At 29.9% G+C, this 12,009-nt stretch overlaps 1 protein-coding gene across 1 annotated transcript; it reads left to right on the top strand.

Annotated features, from left to right (window-relative positions):
- The first annotated feature begins 6,614 nt into the window (after nucleotides 1–6,614).
- LOC112794251 (uncharacterized) lies at nucleotides 6,615–7,397 on the top strand. Its single transcript, XM_072234360.1, has 3 exons — nucleotides 6,615–6,993; nucleotides 7,240–7,291; nucleotides 7,379–7,397. The coding sequence occupies exons 1-3, from the start codon at nucleotides 6,615–6,617 to the stop codon at nucleotides 7,395–7,397; spliced, it is 450 nt and encodes a 149-aa protein (XP_072090461.1).
- The last annotated feature ends 4,612 nt before the right edge of the window (nucleotides 7,398–12,009 follow it).

The following is a 12,009-nucleotide window of genomic DNA, read 5'->3' as shown; positions in this document are numbered from 1 at the left end:
ATACTTAATCAATAACCCCTTTACGTGCTTAGGGGATAAAACACATTAATCTGAATACTATCAGATATTTTCCTCAATTTTTCTCTCTCTAAATATTTGTTTGTCACACACTATTCTTAACAACAAAAATATATATGTAAAAAGAAACCTTAAAATTCATCATCTAAAATTATATTATTTATTCTGTTTTTATAACTTAAAAAATTAATATTTTTATGTATTATATATAATATTTTAAATAAATTATATTTTTAACATATTTTGATAAAAAATTATATTATATAATAATATCTTTAGAAAAAATAGTTAATTAATAAATTTTAAATATAATAATCTAATTATTTATCAAGTAATATAAAATAAAATTTTAATTATTTTATATTTTATGTTATAATTTAAAATATTATTTTAATATAATTTTTTAATATTATAAAAAAAATTTGTATAATAATTTATCTTAATGAATAAAAAATATTCATATATTTTATATTTATATATTTTATATTAATTATTTAAGAATAAAAGATTATGTTGCTATTTAAAATATTGTGTCTTAAAGTATTTATTTATGTACTAAAATATTTTATATTTATTAGAATCCATCAATACTCTTTCTTTATATTAGCTTTGGATTTTGGAAAAATTAATATAAAGGATCATTAACAAAACTTAATTAATAAAAAGGCTTATTAATTTTAAAATTATAAAAAAAGGACTAATTTATATATTATTAAAAATAAAAACAAAAAAATAAAAATTGAAAAGACAATATTATCCCAATAATCTTTCTTCTCCTTCCCCTTGTTTTCTTTCCCCATCTTCTTCACCCATGCTCAAACTCACTCCTTACCCAGTCTGAGGGAAACGTCGGTGGCACGCGCTTGAGAAGATTCGCCAAAGGTAGAATCGTTGTATCAGGATGCCGTCTTCGTCGCGTCAAAAGACATTCGTCTTCATCACCATCTAGCGAGGCTGTCAGAGGCAAAATCATCATCTTCGGACAGAATCGTCTTCTGAAGCTCGCCGCCGGCGGTGAAACTCATTCGTCCCACGTCGACCATCGCTCCTTTGACTCCTCCAGTCGCTCGCAGCAGCAAGCCCCACCTGAAGCTCCCCAAAGCCACACGCTTATTTCAAGTTCAAGTCCCTGCCTTAAGCTTTTGAGCTATATTAGTATCCCTGAAATTAAAAATTGTATAGTTTTTAAGGTGAAAACTGCAATACATGATGAAGTTTGAACATTTTCAATTCATGAATAAGATTTTAGTGTGATCTAAAAATGCCTTAATTCAAACCTGATGATGCTATTAGTCAATTTTAATGTGATTTTCAATTTTGTTTCTTTCAAGTTATAAGGGCATATGCATTAAACAAAATCTAAGTTACAGTTTTTTTAATGAATATAGTAGTGCATTATTGATGTTAAGAGTGTTATCTTTGGCCCCAGTAAGAACTCTAATAACACTTGTTGTCTATATTGAAAAATACATTAATGAATGAATGAATCTGAATTTGAAGGGTTTATGTTCAAGGTGTGTTTGGTATGAGGCTGAAAATAAAGATGGATCAGTTTTTGTTTCTAAACTTGTGTTCTAAAATTTTTCATGGACTTTAAACACAATGCTTTGGCATTGCTTATGATTGTAGCATTTCTTTCTATTTGTCTAATTAGAAGAACCTAATTATATGTCATGACTCTTAATTATGTTTACACAAAAAAAATGCAGGATTTCGAAGATAAAGAGCTTACTTCAACAATTTGGTCTAATAAAAAGGGTCATGTGGTAAGTATCACTACTAACCTTTAGGTGGCTACAATTTAGTGACCTAAAATAATTTATATTGGTTATAATAATAAAAGTTTATGGTGATTGTTTTGCCAGAGAATTAACCAAAGTTTTTTATTTCACTTTGTACTTTATTTCTATAGACTCAGGCAAGACAACAAGGAGAATACGTGACTCTCCACCATGACTTAAATATTAGATTTGGTAAATGGGATTTTAGTCTTTTGGATCTTGAAAACCCATTTTCAAATAATGAAGCTTCTGTCCATCTTCTTTAGCATAGAGAGGAAGATTTGATGGTGTCTGTTATAGTGCAACGATACATCGCCAAAAATCTTTCCTGGATTCAGTATCATGAACTCAAAGAATTTGGTCACTTGTTCCCTTATCTTGATGGTATGAGTGATACTATCATTAAGTCACTTTTAGGTGCAAAGTAGGTTTCTATGTTATGGTCAGTGACTATTCTGTTCCGGCTTCGAGATTCGGCTTCTCCTTATCTGAAAATTTAGAGAGTTGATTAGAGTGTAATGTATTATCTACATTGAAACATCATTGAGTACACATGACTGTAGGGAGAATCAGGTTACTTTCAAACATGAATTCTATCTCTTGCTTGAAAACAGATTGAAAGAGAAGCTGAAATGTTTCTCTACAGCCTCATTGAGTCTATGAACCTGAATTGATTTGAAATATGAATTTCTTTTTGATGAGTGTGATTATCATTGTCCATGATTATTAGTAACTAGAAACTATCAAGGCTATCAATGAAGCATAAGGAATAATGGTATGAAAACATTAGAGTGGTCTAATTTTATTGGAAGACTGGTATGGAAGCACAATAATTCATTGGATCTTTAACTTGTAATAAAAATATTAATTGAAAATTTTATAGAAAGTGTTTCTTTTTCTAAGATTGTTTTGTTTAACAATGAGCAGAGTTACACAATTTTAGTGTAAAATTGCAGAGTTTGTGCAGAAAATTACAAAATATTAGTGCAAAATCATAGAAAAAATTAAATTACAGATTTTTATTTACTAAATGCTGCAACTTTAGTGCAGATTTGCATAATAGACCAAAGCCAAACCTGTTGCATAATTCAAGTGTATATTTGCAGAAACGCTATTAAAATCAAAGTAAAACTATAAAGTTTAAGTGTAGACTTTCACAAATACAATTAAGAAACTTAGCAGAATCACCTAATATGCATAACTTAAGAAAAACCAATATTGCAATTCTAAATATGACAATCTATAAAGTTAGAACTACCTAAAAAAATTCATATTTTTTTTGGATTAGGATTTCTACATTTAGAACGATTATGACCACTCTGATCACATCAGCTACATTTGTAAACATGCACATCTTGAAATTGTGACTCTTGGTGCTTCTTGCATGGTCTTCCTGGAGGACGAGTTGTTGTAGGTGGCATAAGAAAAATATTATTCTCCCAGTCTATTAAGGTCAGGTTGTTGACATCAGGCATGTCATGAGTTTCAATTGGGATCATACTGTTCGCATAAATCTTTTCTTGTCAACTTTTCAGATAGCACTCCTCTACATAGGTGTAGATGTTACCATGTAATAATTTAATTGCAGCACAAGCATGTGGACATGGAATTTCAGTCATTTTCCATTCAAGACATGTACATTCTTTGCGTAATAGATTCACACATACATCAACATTTGACCTTCTAACCATAACATTATGATCTACATATCTCACTGCTTTAAGAAACTCACTTCTAGCTACATGCTCCATCAATATTTTATCAATCTTTGGCCCAACTTCATTCTTCCATTTAGTCATCTCTAACTTTGCAATATATAACAGATTTGCAAGTTTGTCTCTATGCTCTGTTATTAAAGCACAAATACTATGAGTCATCTCTTTTCTTATCCATGAATTAAATGATTCAGCTACATTAGTAGTTATGAGGTCCCATCGTCGATGAGGAAATTGAGACTTTGTCCATTTGTTAATATCTCCTTTAATCTCTAACCAATTTGTAAGTTCTGGTGAAAATGCAGTTGTTCCACAGCTTCTGTAAAATCTGTGCCAAAACGGGTATAACAAACTGCGTCTAATAGCTTTTTTGCATCTTCTTTTACTTCACCGCGTATTTCCCTCTGTAACTTTTTAGTTTCTGCACAAAAAATTTCTTTCACATGTCGATAACAATAAGCATGTCTATCCCTGTCATATACTTGCTCCACAGCTGCAATAATTGATGGATGCCTATAGATATTAACGTAACTAGAATTGACCCAGTTAGTTCTTTTAAATTAGATATGACCCAAAGCCAATTCTCATTATTTTCAGTACTAACAATTGCATACGCAATCGGAAATAAATCATTATTTGCATCGCATGTAGAGGCAGTTAGAAGAGTTCCCTTGTATGGACCACTTAAGTGGCAACCATCAATAAATAATATAGGCCTTACTCCACGAAGAAAACCTGTCACACAACACCCATATGCAACAAAAAGCTTTTGAAATTAAAAACCAGGAGAGCATGTCCATTTTGCAACAGTTTGTGGATCAGTTTTCACTAAACAATTACATATCTAAGGAATTAGCATATATGAATCTTTAGGTACACCATTAATTTCAGCTAATGCTTTCTCCTTTGCAGCCCAAGCTTGGTGATATGTTAGTGAAAATCCGTATTCCTTGAAAATATCATTTCGTATGTCATTAGGCAACTTGTCAGGAGTTAATCTCAACTTGTCGACAATAATTGAAGACACCAAATTAGATCTAAAAGAGTGAGTACTCTCCAATACATCTTGAGCTGAGTGCTTATGATTCTTGATAAAATGTCTCACCACGAGGAACGAAGTACTTTTTTCCTATAGCATAAGCCGACAATTTCCACGGACAACCTTCAACCTTGTAGATACAAATTATTTTACCTGAACTGTTCTTTAAGAACTTGTATGTAAACTTATGAGCAATACCATATTCAAATAATACTTTCCTCAGCTTACTTGCATTTTGAAAAATATATCCTTCTTCCTTTATAAGATCATTCCACTTAGCAGAACCATTGATAACCTGAGGTGTAGGGACAAGTTGGGTTGTACATAGAATTTGTGTCAATGGATTTTGACCATCAATATTAGTAAAGACGTCGACTCCTTGAGTTGAATTACTTGATAGTGTACTAATCATAAAAAAATTAAATTACTTTCATAACAATTCGCTAATCACTAATATGATAAAATTTATAAAAAGATAACCTAGTTGGAATACATACCTGTCATGAACGTTGTCATCATTGAATGTGATCAATTGGTTAACACTATCAGTATCAATGAGATCTATGAGTTGAGATTGATTAAATTTGACTGTGTAGGTAATGCATTTATTCTGCATATTTTTCTTGGTTCGAAGCCATATCTTATGATTAAATTTGAATGCGTGCATCCTACTTCAATTAGCTCTCCTATGATTTTTCCTCCATGATAAATGATTTTCTGGTTTGGTACAACTTCAATATTACCTCCAACGTGAAAATAACAAAAAATTTGTCGACGAACAGTAGATTCCATGTCTATGCAAAAATATAAAACAATAAATAACCAATAATGAGGGAAGAGACATTAAAATCTAAAAACGAGTTTGAAAGAAACATGTTACTCAATAGTAATGTTTCTGCAAGGATATACCAAATGCAGCATTAGAAAATCAACTTCCCAGGTCTTACATTTTGTGATTGGCAGCAACAAATGTCTCTATAAGTTATAGATGAAGAATAAGGATTTGAGTGTCATAGATAATTAGAAAAAAATTATGTTAAAAAAAGAAATAAATAAAAAAATAATGTAAGGATATATTTGTCTCTTCACAACAAAAATTTGGTCTTTTTTTTAAATATTATAAAATAAGTCTTTCTAAATAATTTTAAAATTAAAGGTCCTTTTTAATAATTAAATCTTCCTAATGGTCCTTTATAATAATTAAATCTTCCTAATGATCCTTTATAATCAATAAATCTTCCTTATGTTACGGTTTAAAATATTATTTTAATATAATTTTTTAATATTATAAAAAAAATTTGTATAATAATTTATCTTAATGAATAAAAAATATTCATATATTTTATATTAATTATTTAAGAATAAAAGATTATGTTGCTATTTAAAATATTGTGTCTTAAAGTATTTATTTATGTACTAAAATATTTTGTATTTATTAGAGTCCATCAATACTCTTTCTTTATATTAGCTTTTGATTTTTATCTAATAAAATGTAATAATCTATATAAATATGATATTCAATAAACACATAATTGTTGTACTCATTTTAAATATATCCCAAATTGATTGATTGAGGGACAATTATTTATGGAAAAGGTAAAATTTTAAAAGTAGACCTTTAATTTAAAATGGATGAAGGAAAAGTAATTTAGCTAAATATCTTTCACACAAATCAAAAGTAATTATATCTAAATTTTCAAAGTAATTTGTACTTTACCCAAAAAAAGGCAAGCGAGAGGCGTAAATACTGCAATGTCAGATGGTTGTAGACGTAATAAATAATGCAAATGAAAATGATAATAACATGGTAATCCCAAATGGTTCCAGCTATGATTTCACAAACAATGCTTTCTGGCACTCACACTTTCAATCACTCACACTTTCAATCACACTAGAGTACACAGTACTCAAAAACCTCGTTAAAAGTGTATAAAAACCTCAAATTTCAACTCCAAAACCTTAAAATCTAATCTCAAATCCATCTTTATCACGGTGTCTCTGATGTCAACACTTTCATTTTCTTTCCTTTTTCTCATTTTAGTTCTCCTTATCCCTTACACAATGACATCCAATGAGTACACTTATTACTCAGTACATGACGTTCTCCGTAGCTATGGTCTTCCAGCGGGACTGTTTCCAAACAATGTCAAATCCTATACCTTGGATGAAACTGGCTTTTTAGAGGTCCAAATGCATCACCCTTGTCTCGCTCAATATGAAACAAGAGTGTTTTTCAACAGTGTGGTAAGAACTAACTTGAGTTTTGAACAACTGAAAGTATTTGAAGGCATGTATCAAGAAGAGCTTTTCATTTGGCTACCAGTTAAGGGCATCATAGTTACAGATCCATCATCAGGTCTCATTATCATTGATATTGGTCTTGCCTATAAACACCTCTCTTTGTCTGATTTTGATAACCCTCCATCTTGCATATATCAAGGTTAGTTTAGTTTAACTTAATAATTTAATTTTGAATTTTCAAATATCATTGTTAATCTAAGTTAATCTATGACTTTTTACTAAATTGGTGTCTATTTCAATCATCTATCTGTTTAAAATCAATCAAAAGAGAAAATAAAGTAATGATTTTATACTTTGGTTTTGTCTGAGTTTTATTACTATTTTATTATTCTATTATGTTATTTATGATTTTTGTTTTGAATTGAATTACGAATTATTATTACAGGTATACTTCAAATTAGTGGAAGGAAGGAGCTTGCCGAATACAGAGAAGAGAAGTTTGTCTATGAAAATGAATGGATATTTCTTTGTTGGTATCTTTCAATTTTTATTATCATTCTATGGAATTACCTTCATCTTTGTAGGCATGAATTTATTAGATAGATGTAAAATGTAAAATTATGCTTCTATATAATAATTAAATGTATTCGAAAGAGAATTTAATATTAGCCGCTAGATAAGAAAGAATTTGGGATTTTTTTATTTAAATTTTTTAAATGTAATATTTATAGAAATATATAATTTATAACGTATTTTATGTATTTGCATAAATTTTATACATCTCGAGTATAGAATCATTAAAATTATAAAAAGCACAGCACAATTCAAATACTCTGTATCTAAGATACATGTAATTTAAAATTTTACATAAACTAGGTGCACTGTACCAGGAATAAAGTCACAACAAAATTTCTGTCAGTGTATTCGGATACATACAGTTTATAAAAAATCTTTTTTTGTTAAAATAATATTTATTTATTTTTTTTCTTATATTAATAAAACAAAATATAACACATATGATCTAAAAATAAAATTATTTAATTTAATTATAAAAATAAAAAGATAATTTATTTGAATTAGATTAGATAAATTTTGAAAGTTAAACTTAAAATTTAGTTTAAAACCAATGCAAATTATTTTCACTTTTGATATATTTTATAATTAAATTTAAATTTGATCATATTGAATTAAATTAGATTTTAAATTTTTAACATCCTAAATAATCATTTTATAATTAAATAATAAATAAAATATAAATAAACACACTAAAACATAAGTATAGTTCAATATAAATATTAAAATATCATTCAAGTTTAAATAATTACATCTTTTTTATGATCTTCTCAAAGTATAAATTTAAAAATTATTAGTTAAATAACAATTATTTCTTTATTGATATTATCATTCATAACTGAAATTGTAAATCATAAAATGTATAAATAATCTTTGGTCTCATCAATTATTAACAATTTAGTATTCTTTTTACGAAGACAATAACAATTTATGCATAATTTTAACAAGGTTGTTAGCACAAAAATTAATTTTATCTTTAGAAATTATTTTATTAAAGATAGTTAAATTTAATTTTAAAAAATTTATATTTAAATTAATTAAGACTCTTAATAATTTTTATAATAATTGAGTATTTTTTATATTTAAAATTTTCATAATTAGTAAAACAATAAAAATTAAATAATTTTATTTTTAGATCATGTGTGTTATCTTTTATTTTATTAATATAAAAATAAAAAATAGATAAATATTAACCATAAATATCATCATCTCCATTAAGTGTAAATAAAGAATTTGACAATAAAATTATGTTGATGTTATTTTAAATGTTTTTGACAATAAAATTATATTGATGTTATTTTAAAATACTACTTTATCCTATATTTAATTCACTAAACTTAAATAATACATACATATTTATGTATTAATCTAATTATAAATCCGTTAAAGAGGGATGAATATATAGGAGATTATCTTTGGTGTATAATTCCCTCAATAATAAGTTTGCGAGAAGGAAACAGAAGGGAAACAAGAATTAAAAAAAAACTTAAAAATGGTACTTACAAGAATTATTCGAGAAAAATATCATAGTCTAGATAAGAGAAATTTTTAGTGAATCATCACTATTATTGGCCAGGGTTTCAAAAACTCTAATGGATTGAACTTTATTATAAAAAAGTTATTATCAAAACAGATTTATTTTATTTCAGAAGCATGTATAATTATGTATAACAAGTTATATAGAACTTTATATTTTTATTTATGCTGCAATTAAAATTAGAGAAAAACTCTACATTCATGTAATTTTTTCATTCAATCTATTCAAGTAACATCAATCAGACGCGCCTTTCCAATTCTCTTACGTATTTGTTATACAGCTGTCTCATATAACGTATATAATGTAAACCTTCTGCTGCGTGATAAACCTTTCTCAACGTAAACTTTGTTCTCTTCTTGCGTTTTCGTTCTTCTTCTTCTCTGTTCGCGCTCTTCTTCTTTTTCTTCAACCTAATAAAATTCATCGTTCTCCTTTGTTTGCGTTTCTCTTCTCTGCTCGCATTCTTCATTATTGATCTGCATTGAATTCAATGTAATAAGAATGGAAACAATGAATGATTCAACATCAAATCAGTTGAATGAGGTTATTACGTTGAGACAGTTAGGAAATGATTGCTGCATGCTATCACAATAATCTTAAACAGTGAACAAATTAAAAGGAGGCCACCGAACCGAACAACATTCATCTGGTGAATCAAAATCACAAAGGCCACCGAACCGAACAATGTTCATGTGGTGAATAAATAGTGATCAACTTTTAATCAACAAGAATATTATTTCTTTTCCTCTTTCTCCTCTTCCTCCTTCTTCTTTTTCTTCTTCTTCTTTCGTTATAATCATCACCAACATCACCAACATTTTACTCTGTTAAGTGGAGTTGCTCATTTTGATTCACTTGATTATTAATGTGTTCAATTGAGTCTTTGTGCATACAGAAATATTTTTCTTACTGATTGAATGCTTATCACGTTTATTCAGCACATGATTGGTGTTGGGTTCAGTGGTGTTGACCCTTTCGGTTCACCTGATTGTTATGTATTCAGTTAACTTTTTTTGCATGAAAAAATGCTATTCTTGATGATTGAATGTTTATGACATTTTATTCAGCACATGAATGTTGCTCGATTCAGTGGAGTTGCTCATTTTTATTTACTTGATTGTTAGTATGTTCAATTGAGTCCTTGTGTATGTAGAAATATTTTTCTTGATGATTAAATATTTATGACGTTTTATTCAGCACATGAATGATGTTCGGTTCAGTGGAGTTGGCCATTTCGGTTCATTTCTGTTCTGCACAATTCAAAACTCTTCCTCCTCACCTTCTAAGCTTCTTCACCAGGGAGAGAAAGAGGAAAAGACAAAAAAATACAGCAGCAATAACAACAAAAAATGAAGATAAGGAGAAAACACGTGAAGAAGAAGGAACGCGAAAAAGAAGGAAGAGAATGAGGAGGAGGAGGAAGGTGAATCTCTGTTGCTGTTTTCGTTCGTTCCTGGTTGTTCCTTGCCAAATCTTCTCGCGATTCTTCTCCAGTAGTGATTTTCGCAGAGAACGTGACTGAAGTTTGACTGTTTGAGTGATTTTGAGAGAGATTCGAAGAGAAGGAGTGGTTTCGTGTTGAGAAAAAAGTAACGTTTTTTCATAATGAGCGCGAAGTAACGAAGGGTTTTTGCGTGCGTGTTTTCACTCATCATTAATGCGTGTGACTCTATTTGGACATGGGCCAACTTGGTTACATGGTTACATAGATGTGTAGCGCGCCCTTTTAAAATTAATGATTCCATGAACAATCATCATTTACGGTTAATTGTCATTATATTATTAGAAAAAATTACTAAAAGTATCTGTTCACGAACATTAACAAAAGTATCCATAATAAATTAAGAAAATTAATGTTGTATCTATGAAAAATGGGTTCCGTACCATAAAAATATCTAAACTATAATTTTTTGTTGATCTTTTAACAAAATTCTCAAATTATCCCACCCTCAACTTCAACTTATGATGAGCGGATAATTTGTATACTTTTTGGCATTGTTTTTAGTATGTTTTTGTTATGATCTAGTTAGTTTTTAGTATATTTTTATTAGTTTTTAGTTAAAATTCACTTTTCTAGACTTTACTATGAGTTTGTGTGTTTTTCTGTGATTTCAGGTATTTTCTGGCTGAAATTGAGGGACCTGAGCAAAAATCTGATTCAGAGACCAAAAAGGACTGCAGATGCTGTTGGATTCTGACCTCCCTGCACTCGAAGTGGATTTTCTGGAGCTACAGAAGCCCAATTGGCGCGCTCTCAACGGCGTTGGAAAGTAGACATCCTGGGCTTTCCAGCAATATATGATAGTCCATACTTTGCCCAAGATTTGATGGCCCAAACCGGCGTTCAAAGTCACCTCAAGAAATCCCAGCGTTAAACGCTGGAACTGGCACCCAAATGGGAGTTAAACGCCCAAACTGGCACCAAAGCTGGCGTTTAACTCCAAGAAGAGTCTCTACACGAAATTTGCTTCATTGCTCAGCCCAAGCACACACCAAGTGGGCCCGGAAGTGGATTTTTATGTCATTTACTCATTTCTGTACACCTTAGGTTACTAGTATTCTATAAGTAGGACCTTTTACTATTGTATTCGGGGTCTTTGAGTCTTTTGACCTTTTGATCTTTGGATTGTTTTATCTCTGAACATTTTTAGTTCTTAGATCATTGGGAGGCTGGCCATTCGGCCATGCCTAGACCTTATGCTTATGTATTTTCAACGGTGGAGCTTCTACACACCATAGATTAAGGTGTGGAGCTCTGCTGTACCTCGAGTATTAATGCAATTACTATTGTTCTTCCATTCAATTCCACTTGTTCTTTATCCAAGATATCACTTGTTCTTCAACTTGATGGAGGTGATGATTGACGCCCATCACCATTCTCACCCATGAACAAAGTGACTGACAACCACTCTTGTTCTACAAGCATTTGAGGCTTAGTGAATATCTCTTGGATTCCTGATTGCACGATGCATGGTTGATCGCCTGACAACCGAGTGCTCGCCTGACAAACGAGCCAGCCATTCCGTGAGATCAGAGTCTTCGTGGTATAGGCAAGAACTGATGGCAGCATTCAAGAGAATCCGGAAGGTCTAACCTTGTCTGTGG

Source organism: Arachis hypogaea, chromosome 4, assembly GCF_003086295.3.
Source record: "Arachis hypogaea cultivar Tifrunner chromosome 4, arahy.Tifrunner.gnm2.J5K5, whole genome shotgun sequence".
In the NCBI taxonomy this organism is placed as follows: domain Eukaryota; kingdom Viridiplantae; phylum Streptophyta; class Magnoliopsida; order Fabales; family Fabaceae; genus Arachis; species Arachis hypogaea.
The sequence above is the reverse complement of the archived record's forward strand: the minus strand, read 5'-3'. Positions and strand labels throughout refer to the sequence as shown.